At 45.1% G+C, this 27,582-nt stretch overlaps 5 protein-coding genes across 12 annotated transcripts in view; 4 read left to right on the top strand and 1 right to left on the bottom strand.

The window, feature by feature from the left end:
• LOC108632269 (uncharacterized) overlaps positions 1-9,656 on the top strand; it is a 30,129-nt gene extending 20,473 nt beyond the window's left edge. For 7 of the 8 annotated variants that reach the window (XM_026819554.1, XM_026819553.1, XM_026819556.1 and 4 more), the window contains 5 exons: positions 185-2,763; positions 2,853-2,926; positions 2,998-3,268; positions 3,353-3,569; positions 3,711-9,656. In XM_026819554.1, the coding sequence (XP_026675355.1) occupies positions 185-2,763; positions 2,853-2,926; positions 2,998-3,268; positions 3,353-3,569; positions 3,711-8,012 (7,443 nt within the window). In that variant the 3' untranslated portion in view covers positions 8,013-9,656. The remainder of the gene's footprint in view (positions 1-184; positions 2,764-2,852; positions 2,927-2,997; positions 3,269-3,352; positions 3,570-3,710) is intronic. The other variant, XM_026819558.1, reaches the window with a different exon arrangement.
• Positions 9,648-11,923, bottom strand: LOC108632268 (WD repeat-containing protein 61). Its single transcript, XM_018036717.2, has 8 exons — positions 11,726-11,923; positions 11,547-11,656; positions 11,299-11,468; positions 10,983-11,221; positions 10,827-10,920; positions 10,675-10,768; positions 10,413-10,584; positions 9,648-9,772 (listed from the first exon to the last, which is right to left on the bottom strand). The coding sequence occupies exons 1-8, from the start codon at positions 11,726-11,728 to the stop codon at positions 9,671-9,673; spliced, it is 984 nt and encodes a 327-aa protein (XP_017892206.1). The 5' UTR covers positions 11,729-11,923; the 3' UTR covers positions 9,648-9,670.
• Positions 11,924-12,116: 193 nt separating this feature from the next.
• Positions 12,117-16,927, top strand: Spt5 (Transcription elongation factor subunit Spt5). Its single transcript, XM_018036714.2, has 10 exons — positions 12,117-12,517; positions 12,860-12,939; positions 13,075-13,330; positions 13,390-14,121; positions 14,196-14,544; positions 14,618-15,204; positions 15,283-15,632; positions 15,698-16,099; positions 16,179-16,354; positions 16,432-16,927. Exons 1-10 carry the CDS (start codon positions 12,294-12,296, stop codon positions 16,672-16,674), a joined length of 3,399 nt encoding a protein of 1,132 aa, XP_017892203.1. The 5' UTR covers positions 12,117-12,293; the 3' UTR covers positions 16,675-16,927.
• Positions 16,928-16,982: 55 nt separating this feature from the next.
• LOC108632250 (uncharacterized) lies at positions 16,983-20,492 on the top strand. The gene is made up of 12 exons (XM_026819537.1): positions 16,983-17,299; positions 17,407-17,551; positions 17,831-18,212; positions 18,467-18,556; positions 18,626-18,707; positions 18,783-18,954; positions 19,264-19,345; positions 19,422-19,535; positions 19,614-19,773; positions 19,921-20,145; positions 20,223-20,292; positions 20,355-20,492. Exons 1-12 carry the CDS (start codon positions 17,235-17,237, stop codon positions 20,415-20,417), a joined length of 1,650 nt encoding a protein of 549 aa, XP_026675338.1. The 5' UTR covers positions 16,983-17,234; the 3' UTR covers positions 20,418-20,492.
• Positions 20,493-20,903: 411 nt separating this feature from the next.
• The window catches only part of Ror (tyrosine-protein kinase transmembrane receptor Ror), a 203,702-nt gene continuing 197,023 nt past the window's right edge, over positions 20,904-27,582 (top strand). The window contains 1 exon segment of the mRNA XM_018036758.2: positions 20,904-21,729. Coding sequence (XP_017892247.1) covers positions 21,660-21,729 — 70 coding nt within the window. The 5' untranslated portion in view covers positions 20,904-21,659.

Genomic DNA, 27,582 nt, shown 5'->3' with positions numbered 1-27,582 from the left:
TTTTAGCACGTAGCTATTTATTATTAGCATTCTTCTTCCGACGTCTGATTTCTTTTTAATTATAAGAAATGCGTTTTTCTAAGGTACATAAACTTTTGGGATTGACTGTATAGCCAATACATCCTTAAGTAATCGCGATGGGCATTCGGAATTAAAAGAGGCTTACGTCCATGCTCTTCCTCAGGATGTGGCCAGCGTGATGAGCTTCTCCTCGAACTCGAGCGGGGTTCTTGGCTGTCCCTCGGAAACGCAGGGCGACCGGAGATTAGGAGCGAAAGTCGACGTGGTTTACAACCTTCTGGGAATGTTGGGTAGTACAGAGGGCCGCGAGGACATGAGCGCGACCCTGCTCTCCATGAGCAACTCGATAGACACTTGCCTCATAATGAGACAGTCGGGGTGCCTTCCATTGTTGGTGCAACTGATCCACGCCCCGGGGCAGGATCCCGAGACCAGGGAAAGGGCGTCGCGAGCTCTGCACAACATCGTGTACGCGAAGAGCGACGAGAGGACTGGCCGTCGAGAAGCGAGGGTTCTCCGGTTCCTCGAGCAGTTGCGGGACTACTGTCAGGCCCTGAGAACGTCGCTCGAGGCGGGGCAGATCCCCGACGACCTCGAGAGGCACCCTGGACCCACGATAGCGGCGCTGATGAAGCTGTCCTTCGACGAGGCGCATCGCCACGCCATGTGCCAACTCGGCGGACTCCACGCGGTGGCCGAACTGATAGAAATGGATCACATGGCCCACGGCAGCGAATGCGACGATCAGAATTGTATCACCCTGCGAAGATACGCCGGGATGGCGTTGACGAATCTAACGTTCGGCGATGGAAACAACAAAGCTCTGTTGTGCTCCTTCCGAGAGTTCATGAAGGCGTTGGTGTCGCAGCTGAGGAGTCCGAGCGACGACCTCAGACAAGTGACGGCGTCCGTTCTGAGGAATCTCTCGTGGCGAGCCGACACGGCCAGCAAGCAGACGCTGAGGGAAGTGGGTGCGGTGACAGGTTTGATGAAGGCCGCGATGGAAGGCAGAAAGGAGTCGACGTTGAAGTCGATACTCTCAGCGCTTTGGAACCTATCGGCTCATTGCAGCACGAACAAGGTAGACATTTGCGCCGTGGACGGTGCGCTGGCCTTTCTCGTCGACATGCTGAGTTACAAAGCACCGTCCAAGACTTTGGCCATCGTGGAGAACGCTGGTGGTATCTTGAGGAACGTCTCTAGCCACATCGCTGTTCGAGAAGATTACCGAGCCATCGTGAGAGAGAGAGGCTGCTTGCAAGTGTTGTTACAGCAACTTCGATCGCCGAGCTTGACCGTCGTCAGCAACGCCTGCGGTGCGCTATGGAATCTTTCGGCCAGATGTCCGCAGGATCAGCGTTTGCTGTGGGACCTCGGTGCCGTGCCGATGCTCCGAAGTCTGATTCAGTCGAAGCACAAAATGATCTCGATGGGCTCGAGCGCAGCTTTGAAAAATTTGTTAAGCGCGAGACCGGGCTGCAATAATTTTGTGCATCTGGACTCGACCGCGCGCGGTTTAGGCCTGCCGACTCTGCCGACGCTGGTCGCTCGCAAGCAGAAGGCTCTCGAGCAGGAGATAGATCAGAACCTGGCCGAAACTTGCGACAACATCGAGCCGAGCACGTCGCCGACGAGCAAGGATGACAAGTTATTCAAAGTGGAGCACAGCTTCTTAGGGATGAACTCGCGCACCTTACGTTCTTATCAGTTGCACGGTCAACCGAGCACGTCGAACGTTAAGTGCAACGGGGTGGCCAGGAGCGAGAGCAGGGACTCGATGCGCTCCATAACGAGCACCCAGTCCGACACGATGTTCGAGAGGGTGAACCGTCACGTGATGAACGGCTTGTCGCCGACCGAGGTTCAGATGAAGCAACAATCCTCGTCGTTACACTCCGCGGTCGGCTTCGACAACAGTCTGTCCAGCGAGACTCATTCCAAGTCGGAGAAGAAGTACGCCCTGCGTTACAGAAACGCCATTCCGGATCGTTTGAAGTCATCCGATGGTTTCAACGGCGATCTCAGGTGCACCAACTCGACCATATCGTGGTCCTCGGCTCCAGACCAAGAATCCGTCTGTTCCCAAAACTTGTTGCACTCTTCAGTGGAGGACAACTTGCCGCAGAGCGTCTCGTCCACGCTGAAGACCGGCAGCCAGTCGAGCATCTCCGAGGAAACGGAACTGAACGTCCGCACGAAAACGGAGTACGTGACCACGAAATCTGGGATGGACGACTCGTCGTCGTTGTCGTACGTCAGCACAGACTCACCTGTGAAAGAGACGGGAATCAGTTTCGGGAACGTCTACGATAAAGCCATGCTGCATCAGCACAATTCGTTGAATACCGTGCAGAAAGCCATCTCGCCGACCGTCGCTCATCGAACGGCGGAGGGAAATTTATTTAGCGATTACGCCGAGACCGATTTGGATCAGCCTACCGATTATAGTCTGCGTTACGCCGAGCGAAGTTTGGAAGATGAGGAGAAACCGCATTATTTCACGAACAACGATCAGGAACTTATTCACGAGGATACGGTGAAGACTTATTGCACGGAAGGGACGCCGCACGGGACGTCCCTGAATTCTTCCAGAGCGGCCTCGGCTTCCGACTTGCAGGAGGACAGTCGACAGAAAAGTTTGTTGAAAAAGATTCAGGAGCAGGGTAAACTGCAAGACAAGGAGGAATTGGGTATTAAGAACGTCGAAGAGGACGAGTGTGCTTCTACGAAGAGTCCGTCAAGGTTTGTACATAAATCGATTGACGTCATCGAAATTATTATATTAATTGTGTAATAGAAGTTTCTACTGAAACTTTGTTTCTTGTTCACAGCTTAAAAGCGCAGTTATCGTCGAATAATTTGCAATACGATGAAGGCGGTAACGCAGCATCTAATTGTACGAAGAGTAAGTCGGATAAAACTCTTAATAAAATAAGCAATATTTCGATTGTTAATCATTTTAAAAATGTTACGTAGGTGTGGCGACTGAAAACGCCGCGTTCGAAAGAAATGAGAAATTCACTAAGAATTATCACGGTAACGGCGTTAATTCGTACGTGATAAGTGCGTTGAAGGCTTCTAGCGATTCAGGATGTAAGGAATTTGAACTAAAAGGCGACACGCGTAACATGCCTTGCACATTAAATATAAACGACTCTTCCGAATGTTTAGATCAAGTTAGCGACGGTGACGAGGACGACGAAGATTTGCTTACAGCTTGCATCAACATCGGAATGCAAAATAACAGGTGAATAACTCGACCGTCGTCTCGTTCAATTTCCCCGACTCAATTCTCTCAGTAAATAAGAAAGTCTCTACTATTATCTTCCAGGCACAGGCATTCGTTTATAGGAAACAATTTCGAGAAAGTCCCACGAAGCGAAAGGAATCTAACGAGATATCAGACCAGCGTCGCGCTAGATCAAATGGACAATTCATCGATCGATTCCACGATGAACGAAGAAATGAGAGATTCCGATGTCTTGAACATCGATAGCAAGTCGAGTACCATCCCGCCGGAATTTCAGGATCAGAATCCATTTACGCAGGTAACGTCCGTTTTATGCAATTAGGACTTTCAGTACATAATTATTGAAATATAATTATTCAAATATTATATAAAGTAACGATAACGTTTGAAATGTCTCTGGTACAGCCGTTCGCTGAATCCCGCGATTTTTTTGTCGCAGATGGGAGACGCGTCCAACATCTCCGTGGAACAGCCCGATCAAAGTCTGCAACACCAATTTGATAAAAACACGGAGGACGGTTCGATACTGGGCGAAGGAAGTCTGTGCAACTTTTCGCTGCCTTCGAACCTGAGAAACAGTCCGATATTCCAAGAAACCGTAGTGTTCAACACAGAACCGACGCAACAACAATACTTATCGAGCATCGATACTCAATCGAACGAAGACATGTCCTCTTTGATTCACAACGATCTTCTCGAGAACGTCGAAGATGATTGCGAGAACGAGAAAACAGCGGAGTCGTTGAAAGGTCAAGAGAACTCCATGCAGCAGTCTTACGCAAAAGTGACAGACTCTGAGAGCAGCGAGTCGATCGATTCCGTCGAGCAATCGGAGCAAGCGCTTCTAGAATTGTGCATCCAACCCGGATTGACAAAGACCATGGACAACGCTGTGAAATCTGGTACACGCGACAATGAATTTGGCGAACGACGAGTCGACGACATTTCGAACAAGGGGAACGATACGTGCCAAGTGGATGGCGTGAAGAAAGAGGAGACTGATTCGAAACATAAATCGGTACAGAGGAACGCTGACGGTACGAAACACGTGGAGAAAGAAGACGCGTATAGGCGTCAAAGGGATCCGGATGCGATGATTGCCTCATTGGATCGATTGACCGCAGCTTTGGTGCAGCAGACGCAAGCGATACGGGAGCGAGACTCGAGCGCGATGAAGCAGAGCATAGTGAGCGACACGTGGAACGAGGATTCTCCGAACGACGTTTCCTTCCCTAGCATCAGTATCAGCGCTCCCATAATCGCTTCGTTCAAGAGCGACGTGCCGGAGGAGCAAGTCACCATCACTTCGGAGTGCTACGAGACGGCCAGCAGCGAGAGCGGCGGGCACATGACGAATTCGAAGATCATCCAAATGGAAGCGATCAAATTGGCCGAGGCGGTAGATGCGGAGCTCAGGAACAGGCAGAACGAGTCGGAGACGACGAGCATGACGTCCATGGACTATTTAGAAGCGATCAAGCCCCCTTCGTCGATGGGAAGCTTGTTATCGTTGACAGCTAGTTACGCCGGTTCGGGTGACTGTAGCGAATCATTCGTTAATCGAGACAGATGTAACTCCACGTCATTGCCTCCGATGCAGCCGAAGAACGATTTCCGTAGTTGTCGCAAAAAGTCTCTTCCTCTCGGCGTCGTCGCTAAGCGGGCCCTCAGTCAGACTCAGAGTCACACCAGCAGTTTGGAGAATCTGTTGAACGAGTGTACCGGCTCGCATCTCGAGAACGTGAAACCGCCCTCGATGATGGACGAGTTGCCGGACGTCGGCGACATGGAAAACAGTATGGTGAGCGTAGCGAGTATCACGTCGGAGGTAGCGGATTCCAAGGAACAGGACACGCACAATCTCACCAGTAGCGACGCAGTGTTCGATTTACTGAAGCCCGTTGCGAACGTGCTCTCTATGACGTGCATGCGTTACGCCGAGGCCATGCACAGCACGAACAATAGCATGAGCGAATGCTTAGAGAATATAAATCCTCCTTCGTTGTTCAACGAAGTCTGCGAGATGGACGAGTCGACGATAGAGCACGGCACCGAGACCATATGCAGTGATACGCTGTGCATCGACGCGGAGTTGCACACCGAGGAAGCGCCGCATCCGATTATCATCGAGAGGATCGACGAGGCGGGTAATGACACCGACGAGGCGGTCACGCCGATCTCATCGGAGTATTGCGGCACCAGCTCGGCCGAGTCCACGCCAAGAAAACGGATCCACCGAAACTTGACGCCGAAACAGAAACGGACTTTGGCCAAGGACAGATACAAGACATACACCATAGCTGCTGAGATGGAAAAGAAGGAGGAGGAGGACCGACAAAAGAACGGCAGCATGGATGAAGAAAGGGTTCCACGTTGCAAGTTGTCGCCTTTTTCTAAATTGACCCCGAAGCAACGTAGGCAGGAAGATAGAGCCAGGTTTCGAACGCAAGTGTTGGAAAATCCTTTTCCCGACCTGAACCAGGATCAGCAGAACGATGACCAAGAAGCAAACGGGAAACAAGAGAATCCTGATAAACCATCGAGATCGGTGTCGCCTGTAAAGTCTGCCATTCCAACGCTGTCGAAATTCTCTGCTTGCAAAGCGTTGGCGAAGAAGCGCGCCGAGCAGAAGAAGAGTAGAGAAAGGTATCGGACGAGGACATTGGACGATTCGGAATCTGTATTCAAGGATGGAGAGAGTAACGCCGCTGCGAACGTAACAGAGGAAAGGATTCACAAAGGTCAGTCGGACGAGATTCAAACTTTGTTGCAACAAAATGCAACGATAGTGTTAAACACGTTGAACGAGTCAAACAAGGGGAGCGGGGAGGAAGGATTGCTGGAATACGAGAACATCAATTTGGCATCTAACGAGTCAGAATCGGAACGGAATCTACGGATGCGATTTGTCAATGGCGTTTCCAAGAAATTGATAGGTTCCTGCGTACAACAACAAATGGAGAATGTACAAGAACTAGAGGATCTCCGTAAAGAGACAACGGAGATCGAGACGCCTAGATCGCAAGAGAACATCAGGTACACCGATAACGTTGATACGGAGAGCGACGACGAATCGAACAACACCGAGGGACCGTCTCGGGAGACGAAGAGGCCGCGAATAATCAAACCAGGAATGGTGAGGGATCTCAGCAATGATTCCAATGCTACAGACAAATCGGATCCGGAGAGCCCGAAAGCTATTCGAGGCAGGAGGAAAGCTCTGTATTCGAATCCGATCACGCGCAAACCGACGCCGCAGTCGTCCCCGTTGAAACAGGTGAACCCCATCAGCGGAATACCTATCGGACGCAGCAACACCTCGCCCATAGTGAGAGCTACGAGAGCGACCACGCTCAGACAGAATAACAACAGTCCGAGCTCAGCCACCAGGGAGTTTACGAAACCGTCGAATACGAGTCCGAAGGCGATTTCGGATGAGAAGAAAACAAAAAATTTATCCGTGGTCGCGAAGAGAGCTTCGGTTCCTCAGAAAGGATCGTCAATGACGTTCACAAAATCGGTCAAGAGGCACAGCACTCCTCCGACCTGTTCCTCTTCGAACTATCAACAGGAGGTGAAATCGGAATTAACCGTGAAACCTCTGGAGAGACAAGGCACGTTCACCAAAGACGAACCGGAAGTGGAGAACGCGCCCACAGTGGTATCGGCGTCCTCTTCCCCGATTAAAACGAAAATCGCGAAACCCATTAGAGGCGCGACGTCCAAGGTGCATCCGACTACGGGGAAACCGAAGGTTCCGCCGAAACCTCAGCAAGTGCATCAGATGAAGTCGTCGAAGGGGAACGCGACCGAAAAGATGCAACCTTCGAAAGCGTTGCCGTTGCAACTGGTCGGTACGAAACGGTTGCCTGCGAGTAAAGTGTCTGCGACTCCGAAGATACCGGTCAGCAATCAGAATGCTGCGCAAGCAGATAATGGTAAGACGTTTCGAAAGGTAGGTCCCCTCGGGCAGAGGTCCAGCAGCAATTCTAGCATAGTTTCGAACTCGTCGACGGGAATGCAGACGAGAAGGTTGGCGAAGGAAGCGACTAGCAAGATCGCGAGTCTCTGGAAGAAGGTGGAAGAGAGCAAGAGTAGACAGCGTTTCGAGAAACCGGATACTAGGCAGTGGCTGCAGCCTGGTAACTGTGCCAACGACGACGTGGACGCTCCGTCTCCGACGAGCGACGATGCTCCCGCTTTCAGATTGTTCCGAAGCTCGACGTTCGAGGGGTTGCCGCAGGAGAACGATCGTCCCGAAACGGCTTTGTACAAATCGAAATTGAAGAGACCGCTGGTAGTCGGCATCCAACCGAGCAAGGCGAAGTACAGGAACTCCTGCGATCTGAGCGGAATGAACGATGCTCCCTGCAAGATTCCCGTAAAGTCCAGCCAAGACAAGAGGGACACAGTGGACGCAGGAGAGAACCCGGTCGTCTTGCGTAAGCATGTCGACTCTTCCGTGACGGAGGTCGATCCTACGAAGCGGATATCGCGCCTCGGTTCCTTCATCAGGGTAGACTCCGCCGATGGATCTGTCGCGCAAACTTCCGTGAACGGGGCAGCTGGCGTGCGAACGCCAGCGTCCGCGATCGTACCGCCTTTCAATTACAACCCGAAACAAGAAGTCTCGACTTCGCAGTCGACCAAGTTGACACTGGACGAGAGCGAGGGAAAATACAGAGGGACCGATTGTCACAGCGACATAGTCACAGCTTCGACGAGGGTGACGACCGTATAGGGAGAGTCTGTCGCGAGGTAAACCAACTGTTTCTTTTCTCGTAGTATCGCTTTTCTGTTTCAGGCTAGTCATTGTACATTTGCTTTACCGGTGTCGACCGCGAATCGGCACGCAGTACGCGTTAAGAGTACTCGATAAGTAAGTTAAAGGTTTATTTTTTTTTTACCTCATCGTTTTTAAAAGGCGCTGCAAATTTTTCATGGTATCTCATTAATTTCATTGCATACGCGCTCGGATGCAATTTCTACCTGTTGTTTTTTCTATCCTTGAACAAAGGTACAATTAAAGTGTGACATAGCCGGAAATCCTGATAACACATCATTCCTATTCACTTTGCGTGTTGTATATACATTAATATTTGAGAAATTCCACGATTACGGTGAAGAAAATTTCAAAAAATCGGTAGTACGTAGCAGTAATTATGCTCGATTATTTATTCAACTTTGTATATATTGAACACGGACGAAGAATGTAGAAAGTTTAGTGATTACATATTACGACCCACGATGTATATCGCAGAAGGTATGTCTCTGTACATCTTCGTAATAGATAAAAATTCGTGAAGAAGGAACAAGATCTGTATTTTGTTTCGATCGTAAAGAAAAAGAGGACACATTTGTATTCCTTTGAGTGACGAATACAAAGTCTGATCACTTTTCAAAGACTGATAGAAATGATGATGATGCGATAGAGATTCGAATACTTGGACACATCTTCGACGCGACAAAAAAATGTGGAAAAATGTAAAAGTGGTAGTGATGTTTATATCGATCGTAGCGGTCTAAGCAAACAGAAAAAAAAACGCTGAAACTGGGATTGCGCGAAGTGGACAAAATTTTGTAAACCCTCTTACTTTAAGTTTCTAGTCTATTCAAACGAACAAGCAGTTGAAACAGCTTCTATTTTGGTCATTAACATGTGCATTACGTACAAAAATCAATTTGCATGTAACGAGTGTCCGACCGTTGTTCCCTTTCCAAAAATACATGTAGGTACAATTTAAGAGTGTGTACGGATCAATTATGTGCTCGGATCGGAAAGTTTAAAATAATATCGATCGGCGTTTAACGATGTTTATTTTCAATATACGTTTGTTTCTTATCGAAAAATTGTCGAGGCGAGCGGGAGAGAGAGAGCGTGAAATATTTCTTAAGTTTTCTTCTATGTCGCGTCATCTTTCCTTCTACGTGCTTTGCGTGGAAAATCTCATTATAGAAGGAAACCGTTTGACGCGATACAGAGAGCAGATTTTTATCGTTGATCATTTAAACCCTGTTCCAGTTCGAGTTAATTAGATTTAACCCTTCCAACTTGGAACCATATCAGGGTGTCGTTTGAATTTCCTTTTCTTTGTTATACGGCGTTTGGTCTGTACACCGGGATACGGAGTTCTTTTGTAATCTTCATCCTTTACTTAGATCTTAAGTGGACTTTGTCTTTCGTTATACCGTATTCTAGATTCGGCAGACATCTTAATGATTTGTATATCGATAATTGCAGTACAATAAAATTTATAGCTACTAACTACTAATAATTTCGTTCCTGGTACAAGAAATATCGTTACATTCTTTGGTATATGTAAAAAACGATACATATGTACGTGAACATGATCGAAGTAATAAATAAGTATACGGGTTTATCGCATTTGATAGAGAAATTTATTTATCGTACAACGGACATTCGTAAAGATTAATTGACTTATCTTCAGACACTGACGCTATTATACTGTTCTTCTGCGGATTGTACTTTACAGCCCAGACCTAGAGAAAGTATCAAAACAATTTTAATCGTTTCCGTAGCTCACGTTTAATCTAACAAGGGGACTATACGGGTCTGGGATCACGGATTTTGTTGAAACTTCGTATACTTGTAGTACTCCACTAGGACAGCATATACACCTTCAATGTTGCCGCAAACATCCAGAGGTTTTCGAGAAAATTGCAAAAGAAGTTTGACGCGTCCTTATCTTCCCTTGCCTTACGACTATGAACAAGCAGTGGCGGCGGCCCAGTAGTTAACGTTCTAGCTTGGTAACCGCTGGGTCGATGGATCCGAGTCTCTTTCGTGTATTTTTTTTTTCTTCTTTTTCCCCNGGGGAAAAAGAAGAAAAAAAAAATACACGAAAGAGACTCGGATCCATCGACCCAGCGGTTACCAAGCTAGAACGTTAACTACTGGGCCGCCGCCACTGCTTGTTCATAGTCGTAAGGCAAGGGAAGATAAGGACGCGTCAAACTTCTTTTGCAATTTTCTCGAAAACCTCTGGATGTTTGCGGCAACATTGAAGGTGTATATGCTGTCCTAGTGGACTACTACAAGTGTACGAAGTTTCAACAAAATCCGTGATCCCAGACCCGTATAATCCCCTTGTAAGCTATAAACGAAGTTGCGATACGTCACCTGATCGTTGTGTTCATTGAACGTGTGCAGGCATTGTCTCTGCGCTAATTCCCAAACTTTTACCGAATGATCCGAGCTGCTGGACGCAAACTGTTGTCCATCTGGTGAAAAAGCAACGCTGAGCACCCACGAAGCGTGGCCCGACATGGTTCCTGCTAAGTTAGCATCTTTCCTACGCGGGAAATAAAATGAATCTCTGATCTTCCCAATTTCCTACATTCCCAATTTTCATCAGTAAAATAAAAGTATTTGAAATACTTACACGTCGTACAATTTCATGTGTCCATCATCCGACGCGGTAAGAAGTAACTGGGAATCGGGTGAAAAGCAAAGAGATCTGATGGGCATTGCGTGGCCTGAAACAGTCGAGATCATGCGTCATCGATGAACACGAGCCAGGAACAAATTATTTACCTTCCAATGTACGTAAAACTTTTCCATATGTAACATCGAAAATATTAATGATCCCGTCTATCGCTCCGCTGGCGATATATTTCCCATCAGGGCTCTGAAACGAGTAATACTATGAACCTGAAAAAGCTGGTCGATCTATATCTAAAAAATGCATACATAGGCGACGCTCAAAGTAAACTTTCCACCCCTGGTGTCCAAAGTCTGTTCCTGTTTACCGCTTTCCGTTCCGTAGAGATGTATTTTGCCGGAATGACTCCCAGACACAATGAATTTGTCATCCGGTGAGAATACTACTGTCCAAATGTCCACAGGGCCTACTTCGATGTTCGATATCTTTTCTGCCGTCTCTAAATCCCATAGTTTCAAACTGGAATCTAGCGAACTGGACGCACATTCTAAAAATACGTTTAAATACCAACGTGCATCGCATCAAATCAGTTATGACTGTTAATGTTTTAAATAGGTTGCTCACTTCTCCCGTCGCAGCTCACAGCGACGGATACTACGCCGAGTGAATGGCCAGCTAGCTTATGTTTAAGCTGCAAGCCGTTCTCCTTTTGTTCCCAAACTTTGACAGCGTCGTCGACCGAGCCGGTTACCAGATATTCTACCGTCTCCTCCAGTTCATTTTGTATAGAATCACTGTAATATATAAAAGATTGTTACAAAGAGAAATGCTGGATAGTACAATAATTTATGTAAACTGGATAGTATAATTACCGCGAATCCTCGTTGTCTGGCTGAGGCTCTTTTCTCCTTTTGAGAGAGCCCCAAGCACAGGTCCATATGCTATCTTCATGAGCATTTTCTATTTTATGAAGCAAGGAATACTGAAATAGTTTAGAGCATTAGAATAAAACGTAATTTTTATACCTTGCGAATTCTCTTACGTTCCTCACCATTTTGTCAGACCATGTGTCTTATCCTTCGCTGTTATACGAAATTGTCGTATACATCAAACCGAAAAACTATTTCGTTTGTAAATTCAAATAACCAAAAACCTTTCCCGTTTGTAAACAGTGTATTATCATAGACAGATATATACGAGCCGGGATAATCCTCCGAATTGGTTGGGCACAGTGTAAATGCAGTCACATGCCATCTCTAGCTGTGGCGCATGTCTTTTAGACGCCTAGTTACAACCCACGGAGTGCCCAAAATCAGGGTTCTCATAATTTCCCGCACGGCTCGCTTCCCCTCTTTTTCGCCCGTATTTCGCTCCCCACTACTATTCTCCTCATGCGCCTTCGCTGACAATGCCTAGCATACCCCCATGAAGTACCAGTCCCCACCATGGTCGCGTCGCCCCCACTTTCTGGCCGAAGGATAAATTATGAAAAATGCCAGTGTGGACGAGACGGCCGTGGCCGAAGGTCTGTGTACTTCGTGATGTTCCGTTAACCTACCAAGTCGTTGTATTTATTGCGTTTCTCGTTTAATTACTACGTGCGGGAAATTCTTGACGAAATGTCGGATTCGGAGGCGAGCAATCTTTCTGAGAATGAAAGGGATCGCGGCGGTGGCGGCAGTGAAAGTGAACAAGAAGAGAATCGTTCGATGAAATCTGTTGGCGGCAGCGATGGTGGAAGTATCGGCGACAGATCGCATCGTGTTTCCCGAAGCAGAAGCGGCTCGAGATCGCGATCAAGAAGTCCGACCAGGTGGAGGTCAAGATCTCGATCAGCGTCCGGGTAATCACTCTTTTATTACATTAGTCGTATAGAACGCATGAGGTTTCAGAAATGACGCACTGTATGCGTTTACTTTTTGTCTATTAGCATGCAAGTGTTTACTAATGACATTTACATTGAGTTCTGAGGTGATTGGCTTTCGATTGGATATTCATTTGTTATATATTCATATAGTTCGTGTTAATTTAATCAGTACAGATATTTTTTCAATAATAGTATGAATCGTATTGTTCGAAGAAGTAGAAACTTTCTACGATTAACACGGTTAGATATCTTTTTAGGTGAGACTTCTTATTAAGGATAGTATTCGTTACAATTTACTAGCATTTGTTAACTGTTTAGTTCTGAGGATGGCAGAGGAGACGAAGCAGAGGAAGCTAGGTCTGGAGACGAGGAAATGGAACCTGAGGAAGAACCTGAAGGTAAAATTAAAAGTTCCGTTAGATTGCTGTTAGTCTTACCCTACCCCCTCTCTCACTTTACCTGACTTTCCTTTTCCCACTATTACTCATATTTTTACGATTATGAGTCCCTTTGTTCAATTTTATTGCTTTCAGGAGAGGATTTGGACGGAAGTAGCGAGTTCGATGAGGAAGAAGAAGAGGAAGACGATGACAGGCCTAGGAAGAAAAAGAAGAAGGACAAATATCGTGATTTCATCATAGATGAAGCTGAGGTAGACGACGAAGTCGAGGATGATGATGAGTGGGAAGAAGGTGCCCAAGAAATTGGTATAGTTGGGAACGAAGTGGACGAGTTGGGCCCAACTGCTAGGGAAATCGAGGGTCGACGCAGAGGAACCAATCTCTGGGAGTAAGTATTTCATCTCCGAATATATCAGAACTGTGTAATACTAATCACGTAATTTTTAGTTCTCAGAAGGAAGATGAAATAGAGGAGTACCTGAGGAAGAAGTATGCAGACGAGTCCCTCGCCACTCGCCACTTCGGAGATGGTGGCGAAGAAATGAGCGATGAAATCACTCAACAAACTTTGCTGCCAGGCGTGAAGGATCCGAATTTATGGATGGTCAAATGTCGCATTGGAGAAGAAAAAGCTACGGTCCTACTGCTGATGCGAAAGTTTATTACGTACCAGTTCTCGAACGAGCCACTTCAAATAAAATCTGTGGTCGCTCCCGAGGGAGTGAAAGGATACATTTACATAGAAGCGTATAAACAGCCGCACGTGAAAGCTGCTATTGAGAACGTAGGAAATTTGAGGATGGGTATCTGGAAACAGCAGATGGTACCGATCAAAGAAATGACCGACGTGCTACGCGTTGTTAAAGAGCAGACAGGTCTGAAAGCGAAGCAATGGGTCAGGCTAAAGAGAGGAATTTACAAAGACGATATAGCACAAGTCGATTACGTTGATCTGGCACAGAATCAGGTTCACTTGAAACTATTGCCTAGAATCGATTATACGAGACCGCGCGGTGCTCTGAGAACCGCGCAAAGTGAATCGGAGGCGTTGAAACGGAAGAAGAAAAGAAGACCGCCGGCTAAACCGTTCGATCCCGAAGCAATTCGTGCTATCGGTGGAGAAGTGACCAGCGACGGTGATTTTTTAATTTTCGAAGGAAACAGATACAGTAGAAAAGGGTAAGCATCAATATAAGTCGTTCATAATAAAATTTTCATTGAAATCAATATATTTAGACTTATTACTGTTCCAGATTTTTGTACAAAAACTTTACAACAAGCGCGATTATCGCTGAAGGCGTGAAGCCAACGTTGTCTGAACTCGAACGGTTTGAGGAAGCTCCGGAAGGCGTCGAATTAGATTTAAGCGGAACTCCCAGTACTGGGATTGGTAATAAAGAAGACGCTGCGGTGACTCATTCCTTCAGTACGGGCGACAACGTCGAAGTCTGCGAGGGTGAATTGATCAACTTGCAGGGAAAGATCGTTTCGATAGATGGAAACATGATAATGGTCATGCCGAAACACGAAGAGCTTAAAGAAGCCTTAGAGTTTCAAGCTTCCGAGTTACGGAAATATTTCACTATGGGTGATCACGTGAAGGTAAGAAATTGACACATCGAATATTACTCGTAAGAGTTTGCGATTAGGAAACTTATCCTTCGGTTATTTGCAGGTTGTAGCTGGAAGATACGAGGGTGATACTGGCTTGATAGTTCGAGTGGAGCAAAATAGAGTAGTCTTATTTTCCGATCTTTCGATGCACGAGCTCGAAGTTCTTCCGAGGGATTTGCAATTATGTTCTGACATGGCAACAGGCGTGGACAGCTTAGGACAATTTCAGTGGGGCGATTTAGTACAATTAGACGCACAGACCGTAGGCGTAATCGTACGACTCGAGCGTGAGAATTTCCACGTGCTCTCCATGCACGGGAAGGTGATAGAAGCTAGACCCCAGGGACTTACGAAGAGACGCGAAAACAGAAATGCCGTAGCTTTAGATTCTCAACAGAACACCATACAAAAGAAAGATATCGTGAAAGTAGTGGACGGACCACACGCTGGCAGAGGTGGCGAGATTAAACACTTGTACAGAAGCTTCGCGTTCCTGCACTCGCGGATGTTCGTCGACAACGGAGGAATATTCGTTTGCAAGACGAGACACTTACAACTCTCCGGTGGAAACAAGTCCAATATATCGTCCATGTTACCAGTGGCAGGATTCATGTCACCGAGAATCGCGTCTCCAATGCATCCCAGTGGGTCAGTAGAACATTTTTATGATCAGTCAAAGTAATTGTTTAAATCTACTGTTATAAATGAACATTGACAAATTTACAGAGGTGGCTTCGCGAGAGGTGGTGGCGGAAGAGGCAGGGGCCGCGGTGGTGGAGCTAGACGTGACAGAGAATTGATAGGAACTACCATCAAGATAACTGGTGGACCGTACAAAGGAAACGTCGGAATAGTGAAAGACGCCACAGATACCACTGCACGCGTCGAGCTACATTCGACTTGTCAAACCATATCCGTGGACAGGTCTCACATCGCGAACGTCGCAGTTCTCACGAAAGATGGAGGTTTCAGCAGTTACAACAGGACGCCAGCGTATCCAGGAGGTCAGACTCCAATGTACGCGAGAGATGGGTCCAAGACACCTATGCACGGCTCCCAGACACCTATGTACGAGAGTAAGTACGTCAAACTCAAATGCATAAATTACATTGCATCGATCCTTAACATCGTACATTTGCAGATGGTTCTCGTACACCTCATTATGGCTCGATGACTCCATCTCACGACGGTTCGCGTACACCTGGACAATCCGGAGCTTGGGATCCGACTGTTACCAACACTCCAGCGAGAACAAACGACTTCGACGGGTACAGTATGGAGGAGAGTGGATCCCCGGGCTATGCACCGGGTTACCCTTCTACTGGTGGACCGTTCACACCGCAAACGCCAGGGACGATGTATGGTTCGGAGCAAAGTTTCAGCTCGTACCAACCGAGTCCTAGCCCGGCGGGAAGTGCCTCCGCGAGTCCTAGCCCCGCAGGATACGTCGCTACTCCTTCACCGAGTGGTACCGGCTATACTACAAGTCCTCACGGAGCGTTTGCCACGCCGTCGCCAATGGGTTATAGCCCCATGACTCCAGGTAACTTTTCTGTTCTCGAGTTCAGGTATTTTATTTAATTTTCAGATTAGAATATTATGTTATATGACTGTTTCTGTAGGTGTTGCAGGTAGCCCATACAATCCGCAGACACCTGGCGCTGGTCTCGACACCAGCGTTGGCTCTGGAATCATCGGAGGAACCGAATGGCACACCACAGACATCGAAGTTCGAATCCGTGATTCTCATCAGGATCCTGCCTTGGCTGGTCAACAGGGTATCATTCGGGGAATATCCGTAAGTATTTTCACTTTAAACGTTAATCGTTAAGCGTTTTTATATTTCATTAATCGATGGATTTTATTTGCGAACAGGGTGGCATGTGCGCGGTCTTCCTACCCGTGGAGGATCGGGTAGTTAATTTAGTTTGCGAAGACTTGGAACCGGTAGTTCCATCGCGGGGGGATCGAGTCAAAGTGATCATGGGAGAGGACAGAGAAGCGGTGGGCACGCTGTTGTCCATCGATAACCAAGAAGGTGTCGTCAAGTTGAACAAGGACGAAGTGAAGATGTTGCACCTGCGGTTCTTGTGCAAAATGAAGCCGGCGAACGCGTAATTCCAGATGATCCCTTTAAGAGGCGGCGATGAGATTAATGTATCCGAAGGATTTTTTAATATTACTAATTAGACATCACTGAGTTATGAGTTCCAAATGTCCCTCGTTGCGTTTAGAAACAAGAATTAATTAAGGAATATGTAAAATAAATACATACACTCTTATTGTAAAGACCCAGGAACCTTTTCCTACGAAGAATTTTCAATTTTCGGTGAGTGTTACAAAACTTGATGAAGCGTTTTGTAAAAAAAAATTAATGCACACGTTGCAACTTACGAATTGTAAATGTAAACACTTTAACTGATTAAAGGAAATTGTATTAATTTAATCTGTCTTCGATTCTTAGTTGAAGACAAAAACGAAATACAATCGTACATACGTTTTGGGACGTTTACGAATTATTCGTCTGACAGATGCCCGTTCACGCATCTGAAATCAGTCACGCAATCAAACGAGAGAAAGTCGTGGCGAGATGATTAGGGAACGCTCAAAGGATCGGTATAAATTTTTCGAAATTTCTCAAGGGGAAATCAGACTAATCGGAATTTACCGATTGGAGTATGAGATCATGCTTCATATGGTTCTTTCCGGTACTTGTGGCATCTGCTCTCATTAATTTACGAAGGTACACACATAATCGTAAATGTCATCAACATTTCCCAGCCTTAAATGATAAAATAATAAGAAAGTAGTACTATTCAGTCCCATGTTCTATTATTAATGAAACGTTAGGGTAATGGGTGTTAGCACTTTCAAGCATGAACAAAATGTTGGCACGGTGTTATTCGAGAAAACTGACGCTGGTAAACATTGTTGGACCACGGAGGAGTTTATTATCTTAAATAGTCGGAGGATGTTTCAAGATCTATTACCAAAGGTAGACTTCATTTTACGTTGGCCCGTTAACTCGATATCATTTAACTTCCTATACCTCTTACAATCATCCTATGTTTTTCGATAGAATCCTAATTTTTTAGCTGATAATTCGGTACGTTGCAAATATCATTTTTTTGTTATACATAATAGAAATTTAAATTGATCAAACCGATAGCTCAGGGTCTTGATCGCACGAGCCCATCCACTTTAAAGGAAGTATCATCGATTCCCCGTAAAAAAAACGCGCGTACGCACCCTCATCCACCCTCTGATTCCCCAGGTGAAAGTTCTAAATTATGAGAACGATCGGTACATCGCGCTGCTGATGGATTACTTTCACATTTGTCTGGAGAGCGTGCGGAAGCTGTCGATAGGTAAAACGAAGCACCTGATGCTGAAAGCCCTCGCGGACACGATGGGCGGCTACTTGCAGGTTTACATCCTGCCTCTCACCAGACACTCCTATTACGCCGGGAACATAAAGTATCGGAACGCGAGGAAGCTGTTCGAGCTGTACGAGCAGCTGAAAGTTTTCCTCGGAAGCAACGGAGTCGGCTGGCTGAGCTCCTCCAACGAGATAAAACACGCGAAAATACAACCGATCGTAATCACGCCGCCGAGATCGTCGGTCGCATGCGATGGAATTATTACCTATCCTGCCTGTAAGAGCATAGTTACGACCTTTCATCGAGTATTCATGGGTATTTTGCAGGGTGTCTCAGAAAGCTGCGGCTGCTATTTCCATATACGCGCAGTTAACGAAAACTATTTATTCTCCGATTAAAACCTTTTTTTTTGTAAACGAAAGTACAGCCAAGTTTTGTATACGACAGGATTGGGATTTAGGAATTGCGGATGTTCAGATATAAAAATGATACACTCGGATATATCTAATTAATTATCGTTTATTCCTTAGCTTCAACTGATTACAACAAACGAGAAATAAAGCGTTTCACGTTTAAACAGAAGAAACGACTCACGTCGAAACACAAAAACAGAAATTCTGGTGAGTTCCGATGAACTCTTTTTTTTAATTAAAAGAAGTGTAATTAATTTTACGAATGTACTATCGAAGGAAGCAAGAGTGTATCTGTAAGGAGCGAAGAATCGATTATCGTCCCTCTTCCTTTCCTGGACGACGAAGAAGAGCCGAATAGGTATCGATCTCTTCAATCATGTTCTCGTTCCACCAGGAATACGAAGAAGAGCATTGAGCGAGAATTTTCTTACAGCATCGCGTTACCATTTAAGAAGAACACCTTGCAGTCGTTGTACAGCGAACGATCGACATTCGTATTAGTTAAATATTACATAGCCAGCGTGAAATGCATCTCCTCGAAGACGAAGGGGAAAACGGAAGTGGACAGTTTCAACCAGCAGTTTTACGATTGGCTGCAGCAATCCGTACGTTGTGAGTCGCCGTGATCGGAAGTGGCAGTTTTCCATGCATAAACTACGTGAACAAGCCATCGCGTGCAGAGTATTCGATATCGTTTACCATTATTCAAGTTTGCACATTTTCATTCAGGGCGCATAAATACACGTTATTACTTGGCATTACATTTTTTCTCCCTCGTCGTTCTCGCTCTGTACGACCGTCCTACGTTTCCACGATTCTAAGCCCGTTTATTACCCTGCTTTCTCCTAAAGAACTTTGTACAATTTTACTCTACACAAAGCGTGAAACCGTAAGCAGACGTCTTTGGTTTCCAGGTGCAGCCGCACCTCGACGGTAAGAAATGGTACCCAGCGTTCGGCGGTGTTCTTCGAGTGATCACCACGTTAGAGGAAGCTGGTAACTTATTCCTCTCCTTATTCGTAATTTCCCAATGCAGCCGCGCTTCCATGATTCGTGGTGTTTTCCATGTCAGGCGCGGGAACCGGTCCCGCGAAAGGAAGAAAAAGCGGAGCGTATCAGATGATGCCCAAACCGGGAGCGCTACCGAGCGCCGAGCCGGACGAAGGCGTGCCACCTTTGTACAAAGGTTCAGGAGAGAAAGTAGCCTGATCCAATTTGTAATCGAATTTTCTATCGCTTTCTAACGTCGCTCCTTTTTATTCAGACGATGAGACGACGGTCACGCTGGGTACGACGGAATTAATATCCATCGCCGTGGTGAGCGCGCTGTTGGTCTGGTTGCTGGTAGGCCTCAGCCTCGTCTGTTACAGATTTCTCGTGAAGCACTCCGACGAGTGTGGTCCTTGCGAGCCACGGGATCCTCCGTACGTTTTTCAGTCTATGCAAATTACGTTAAAGATTGACAATCAAATAATTATTTTTATAGCAATCGTCATATATATATGTATATTAGAATATAGTTTGTAAATGCAAGATCGCAATTGAATTTTTCTTCCTTCGATACAATTTAGAGTCGCTGTTTTATATGAAAATAAGGAGTACTGTCAGCCTGACACGTGTCCAGCGAAGGCACCTCGTAAGGGATTGCTGGAAAGGATTAAGGATTGTTGGCAGGGAAAGTTCGGCAAGGGTCGCGCGAATTGTCAGAACCCAATGGACGAGGAACGATGTTTAGCAGCAATTAGTTATACTAGCAAAGATACAATAGACGTTAGTAGTAGTAGCAGAGGATATCAGTAAGTCTTCATTCGTTTGAGAAAAATTGTCATTTGAAAGTCTGTCCGTTCATGCTCGATTTGTTCTTTTGATTTAGAAAAAGAAAAATTAGTAAATCGGTCTCAGCGACGATGTCCAGTTATCGGAAGGAACGTGTGCCTGTCAGGGTAGGTAATTCCTCTGAGATTTAATAAACAACGAGGATAATCATTATTTCTGATTTGCGCAGAAAGTCTATTACAGTTCAGACGGATCGTTAACTACAAACACTGAGAGTCCTAAACCGAGATAACAGGAGGCTACAAGTTCCCGTTTACCTTTTAATATTGGTATCCTTTTTTTTGAGTATGTACGATGTAATAAATGCGATCACGAACGAAATCCTTTTCTCTATCGTTACGTTCTTCTTTCAGTATACAATATATGAAATATTAATTGTACGCCAATAGTTTCGATCGACTGTTTCGTTACTTAGATAATCGCATACTTTATTGATTCGTGTTCCACCCTTGAATTTCATTAGAACTGCATCGGATGGCTCGCAGTCGATTGTGCTTCGTTATTCTGGCCGCGTACTCGCGGACTGTATTCAATGAATGCACGTTCTGGAAATGGTGCAACCGTGCATCGGGACGAGCCACGCAATGCAACTTGTTGCGACCCAGTCGCGGATTCGAATCCCGCCGGTTCATCAAACCGCGCCGGTGCTGTAGCGCCACCTACGCTACCGGCGACGCGTCGGGAACTACCGGCAAGGGTAGCCAGTAGTGCGCCACACGTCGAAGGAAGAAGATAGTGTACGTCAGCCTCCCGATATCATTACGATCGTGCGTTGTTATTAGAGTCATTCGAAAAGTACGCGTTATTACCGTGACATTGTTTAAACGTTATTTCGTACTCCGTGATCGCCGTGTTCGTCGATAATTGTATGTACAGAACGATTTCCACCAAAAGACAATCGCGTCGTGTACGTGCCGGTCGTGTGCGAGATCACGTGTCATTTCGACGTACGACATTGTCGCGAGTTTCTTTTGTTACTTTATATCGAATAATTGACAGTATTCGCGACTCGAAATTTATAATCGCGCGTGAATAGTGTCGATTAAAACGTTCAGGTTACGTAAGATTTAGGCGCGAACCGCGGAATCGCGAAACCGAGGCGTCGCGTAGTGGTCAATTCAAACTGCTAATTGTTCCTCCCTTCACCCTCCCTTCACGTGTGGCGTGTGTATTTGTTTAATGGAAGACATCTGTGTCCTGTGACAAGGTGACTCTAAACGAAGTTAATCGTTTCGCGAAAAACGCGTGACGCGTCATTTCGGATTTCCCGCGACCTTCGCCTTGCCGGGCAAGGGAGTGCAAGCATGTAAACAGATTTCGTTCGGAAAGTTTTTTTCAACGAGGCGGTCGTGATCGTATAATTTCGGACAGTGAATGATGCGTAATATGGACAGATTCGCGGTTGGCGTTTTACGCGTCCGTAATTGACTGCGCAGTACCGCGGTGTTTCTGGGCTCTCCTCTTTAAGGACACGATGGGACGACGTAGCTGCGGGAAATTCTGCCTACTTCTGGTCTGCCTACTCCTTGCATCAGTATTTCAAGGTACGTGAATTAGTCTTCTACGCTTCATGCTTCGTCTTAAGGATCTTGATATAATATCGATCCTCCTGACAGTATTCGCAATTAGAAGTCAGACTGTCTTCTGTTTTATGCATTGTTTCCCAATTTTAAAGGCAAACGTTGAATTATCCGATGGCTCTGTTGAAAATTCATTGTAGGCTTATTGTCAATAGAAGTCAATGATTCTGAATGAGTACATAGTTCCGTTGATCAAGTTTTATGCACATCATTCTCAAGTCAAATTAATTTTGTCCTACAATTCATTAGTATAGAAATTCTATTTATCAAATCTCACCGCTGAGATAATTTAATTAAATAGTGATTTACAGTATACAGGATTTCTTGTATTCTCGCAGATAAATAATTTCATAAAACCAGACGAATACTTGTACGCATAAGACGCATTAGTATTTTCTTTCTGATTTTTCGACGTAAATTTATATTTTGAGAAAAATCGAACTAGGACAATATTTAATATTTTGATGCGTAGATGTTAACGATTTTTAATCTGGTACACATTTTCATGTTTCTTTATAATCGAAATACGGTCCAGAATAAATCTAATATACGACGTACTACGTTTTTAAAAAAAATGATGTAAGCTCGGTAAGCTGTTCCGAAATGAAGTTTCATGGGCTATCGGATATTAGTGCATAAAAAATTTTAAGGCCAAACAATTATAAATTCAGTCGAGATAATATTAGATTTGATAGCTATTTCTGATGTCATTTCAAGATCGCTACGTATCTCCAGCGATTTACATATCTCCTGCGTTTTACATAAAGTATTCGTATAGTACTTTCGAGGCCAAAGTTTGACATTAGTACATGAGCATGTATCCCAAATTGCAAATTGAGTCGTAGTTACATTGCCTCACATTCATCACGTATTTTCCTTACATTTTAAAGTTAAGAGAGTGTAGAACAGATGCCTTAAATAATACAATTTATTATTTCAATTCATTAGCCCGAGAACATATATAAAATTCCTTTGATCTAGTGATTGCATTTTCGTTTTCCTGACAATGGCAATTTGTTTTGGCAATGGCGTTTCAATGACAAATGATAATCGTTTTCCTAGGTACAATGAAATCTTTCATTGGGAGAGGCAAAAAGCGTCGCAATAAGGAAGCAAAACACATATTTGCCTATTTAGCATTAGAATATATCCCGAATTCCATTGTCTTCTTTTTCTCGATCCATTCTGAATACCAACGCTTTTAATGAATAGAACCGGACACTTCTTTTATTGCGACGCGAATTCAGCTGCTCCCCCATAAGTAAATAATTCTTCTTTTCAGCAATGAAGCAGTTAGGCGCCCATAGAATTTCGTTTCATGCGTACATATGTGCCATTTCGTTTTTATAGCTTTACTCACGTGTCATTTATCAGTCTGCGTGGCGGGCATGATTGTCTGATACGCGAGGTCGTTTTATAAAATGTGTCTTGGACGATCGCGAACCGTGCGTGTCTAACGAATCCGCCGAGGAAGGGCAGAGAAAATAGAAAAAGGGAGCAGAATATTTACGTCTCCTCGAAAATAAATACCGCTACGTGCCTCGAAACGCGAGTTTCTCGCATTTCCTAGCCGCGTGATCGTTTTTCACCGTAGGAAAAAAGTCGCGCGACAGAGAGCAGAGTTCCTATGCAAAAGAGACCGGGGGGGAAAAAAAGGCGAAGCTCGTGTTCGTCGAAATTCGAATGGAAAAACGTCCGTGCAAGGTTCATTTCGCTTTGGCCGCCGGTGCATCGCGTCGCATCGTTTCAAATCCCATTCCGAAACTCCCATCTCATTCTGAACACGCGTGATCCGGATTAGAAACGTCCGGTTTCCCCTGTTTCAGGCTGCTCGGCTCGCTTTGTCACGTGCGAAAAATCGAAATCGAAGATGAGCCGTCGAGATAACGCGCGAATTTTTATACTCCATTGCCTCCTCGTCGATTTATTGGCGATTTCAAAAATCTCTGGTCACACGTTCTGCTTCGCTTTAGTATCACTTTGCATTCATAATTCTTCACGTTTTCTATTTCTGTCTATCCTTACGTTCGTCCGTCTCGTTTGACAGACTCGATAGAAGAATTCCTTTTAATATAAGACTGGTATTTCTCAAGTAAACGGTATTTCGTGTAACGAAGGGTAAAGGGCGGCCACTTTAGACTTACATTCGCTTTATAAACATTCAACAAGTGGCAACGGGTCCATCGACTCGCGGAAGTTCTCGCAGTTCGCCGAGTGTTCCTTTTAAAATCGATCGAACTGCATAAGTATTCCCCCGCGGAACACCGGGACGAACTTTCGCTATTTAGTTTTCCGGATTAAACGAGATTCTTTCCAACTACCGGCCTGCTCCGTCGAACCAATCGATTGTGAATTCAACGCGAATTCATTGGACAGCCTCGCGAATTTTTCGACGGTCGAGAACTTTTCGCGTTAATCCGCGATCTCGGTTCTTTCGGGGGGAATAAAGTGTACGTCCGTCGAGTGGAAGCGTTTTATCTAGTCACTGTTCCGATTCTCTGTTTCTATTTGAATGTAACTTCGGAATGAAAGTCTGTCAACTGGTTTATTACGTTTTTATTGATCACTCAGTGGGTGGGTGTTAAGTTTGTCCTGGTATAAACGTAAGAATTCTATGGTATGTACTTATTTTTGTAAAGAAATTGTATGTCGTAAAGAATTTAAAGAATTTGCGTTCTATGTCTGGAGATACGTGAGACGGAAAGGTTTTTTATTACATGAATTAATGGAAAATCGCGCTTACTCTGACGAGTGACGATGGCTAATTTCTCATTAGAATTTACATGAATTTTTACTTTGATTGATATTCTACTGAGCTGTTAGCAACGATGAAGCTCGTTTTGCCTTGAAACGGGTCGAAGGGCGCAGGGACATTTGCATCGTGCCACGGGCAAATAGCCCGTAAAGCAGCAATAAAAATGTGAATTTTGTTCGAACGCTCGAAAACACAAGCTTTCGCCGTTCGTGTTTTAAACGAGGCAGCTTCATAAAAATTTGAATGCAATCCGTTCGCCGGTAGAGAGGGGAGGACAGAGTCTCGCGTGTCGTGCAATTTTCCGGACTTTTTTCATGAAAATTTCCTATCCTCCGCGAGAGATCGATTCTCTCGTTTATTACTCGTTCGTCTCGTTTCGTTATTCTAATTTCGACCGGAACCCGACACCGACTGTCCCTGTAATTACGAGCATTTAAAACCCTCACCGACGGGTATTTTAGTTTGTATACAATTTTCAACCAAGATCCGCGGACTGAATTAATGGACTCGGTTTTTTAATTACCGTCCCAACGTCGTTCGCCACTGGCTTTTTTGTCGTTCAGTTTAATTGTTCGCGACGATTACGCGACGAGCTTTTTTATTTGACCATATCCCACTGTTCTTGTGTACTTTTTCCTGTCCCGTTGGCACGCACAAATCGAGAACACGGGAAAACATCAGAAAAGAGTAGAGAACGCGTTGTGCGTGGGTGAGAATCATGTAAAGCGTCGTACTTATGTTTTTAGAGTGTTTTTTTTATAATTGATGATTTATAGAATTCATTTATAGAATCGATTATTCATTTCGCATAAGCTAATATTTCTCAATCGTCGTGAAACGAACCCAGCGTGTACAAACATGAGGACAGTTGGAATTTACTATCTCTGAGGTAAATATCGTTGCCTTCCACAGGAAGTCGGTCTCAGATAACTTTGACCGAGGATCATTCCGCATCGTAGAACAATTCGCGAACGCGACGCCTCGGGCCAGACGGGATCGCTTAGCTGTAATAAAGTGTCGAGCCGAGGTGATTTTCCAATCGGCGCGCTGTATAATCGTCGGATCGGCAGATTTTATTGGCAATAAGCCGCGGTTATCGATGGATCGGAGATAACGCGGATGCGTAAATAACGCCGGATCCACCGAGGCTCATCGATCGTTAACCCCCGGTTAATGACCAGTGGCCGACGGTCGCCTTTCGAGCTTTAAATTACTCATTTTCACGCGGCAGTGAAATAAATGTAACAGCAACCGTGTAATAACCGCTTTATGCGTCGACGTTTACGAACGCGTTCCCCGCCGCAATTTATGATCGCAAAAAGCGCAGTTCCGTTCGTCCTTACGTCTTCCTATCGCCGCTCGTCGGCTCGGTCTGCACGAGATAGATACCAGATTTCATTCAATGTTAATTTCCTTCGGTCATGGAGAATAGTTTTATCAGCGTTATCTCTATCTGTGTGTAGTAGAACATCTGGGAATGAGAACATTAAGCGCTGATCGAGATTGATAAGAGAATTCATTGTCGACAGTCTCATTTTTATGATAAACGAGATCGGATGGAAATTTCTATTTAAATTTCGTTTTCCAAATTGATATCACTTATCGCTCCAAACTCCTGCGAGAGGTTAAGAGTGCTCCATTGATAACAGTCTGATCATTCGATTCGCATAATGGCCCGTTCGGTCGGTCTAATATATTAGAAACCGATATTTCGTAACGTAACGTCGTGCGACTATAACTCTGCGAGTTGGGAACGGCTAGCCACGCTTCCGGTATGCGATTAGTGATAAACTACGTTCTCCACGGTATTTTATCGACGATGCCTCGAATTTATTTCGGTCCGAGGGTGGTTTGCGCGATTCTTGGTCCATTCAGAGGCGAGAGAGAATGGGAAGGAGCCCAGGCTGAAAGGGAACAGGCGCGGCGAGCGAAACTTAAAGGAACCTGCTCGATATTTCCCGAAATTTATGACCAGGTATAATGACCAGAACTCTCTCTCTTTCTCTCTTATTATGAAAAGAGAAAATGCCGCGTAACTCTGTCGCGATCCGGTACATTTGTACGACGTTCCTCGCCCCTTTAAGTAACTCTCCTCGCAGTCTCTTTTTAAGAACAGCTTCCACAATTCCTGTTAATGCGAGCTTTGAAAAAGGAAGTGGTCGACGCGTCTCGCTCGAGGAATACTCTTTGAAATCGAGAAAGTTGTTTGTACGACATTGTTCTTAATTGCGGGTAACTGCTTTTATCCTTTCGAATACGTAACCATAACTTTATACTTTCAAACACTTTCTGATATTTCTGCCTTTTATTCCTCCGAACATAAATTCTTTTATCCAAGTTGAACTTTGGCAAACGAAACAGTGGGCATGTTTAGTCGTTCTCAATTGTAGTTGCTTTTATTCTTTCGAATGTTTAAGCGTAAAAAATTCCTCGTTGTTTCTATTATTCTCGTGGTTCTTTTTATCTGCGCTTAACCGAGCATCGTGTGACGGTATTTTTATAGACGACGAATAAACGTGGCAGATCTTATAGCATTGCCGGTAGTTTTCAACGCGTAATCCATTGCTCTCGTAATCATTGAAAACTACAGAGTGGAGGCGCATCTCATCACGCGGAAATATTTATAACGGTGGGCAGATATGCCGAGGACGATCGATATAGATGTACATACGTAGAGACAAAGTTTGAGGTAACTCTCCCTGAATTATACATGTCTCTGCCGCACGCTTCTGCGTTTCCTGTTTTTCTGTTCCGTCTCGCGTTTTCTCGTGCAATCGCGGTATGCAACGTTTCACGGTACAAATCGATCAGCGACGCATACTCACTTACACTTGCCAATCTCGGATGCAACATTTGCCAACCATTTCTCGATGCTCCTCTTTCGACGAGTCGACACAGCTGTTCGGATGCTGTGACTTGTGTTACACGCTGTTTATTTGCTGTTCCGACTATTCTTGCAAAACCGTAGATTTTCTCGCATGATCTACTTTGATTCTTGAAATTCGTGCCAATTTGTAGATCAGAAATTTTCTTTATCTTATTTACGTCTTACATTAAAATTC

This window comes from Ceratina calcarata, unplaced genomic scaffold (assembly GCF_001652005.2).
Source record: "Ceratina calcarata isolate Rehan_Ccalc_2016 unplaced genomic scaffold, ASM165200v1 scaffold153.2, whole genome shotgun sequence".
Taxonomy (NCBI): Eukaryota; Metazoa; Arthropoda; class Insecta; order Hymenoptera; family Apidae; genus Ceratina; species Ceratina calcarata.
The sequence above is the reverse complement of the archived record's forward strand: the minus strand, read 5'-3'. Positions and strand labels throughout refer to the sequence as shown.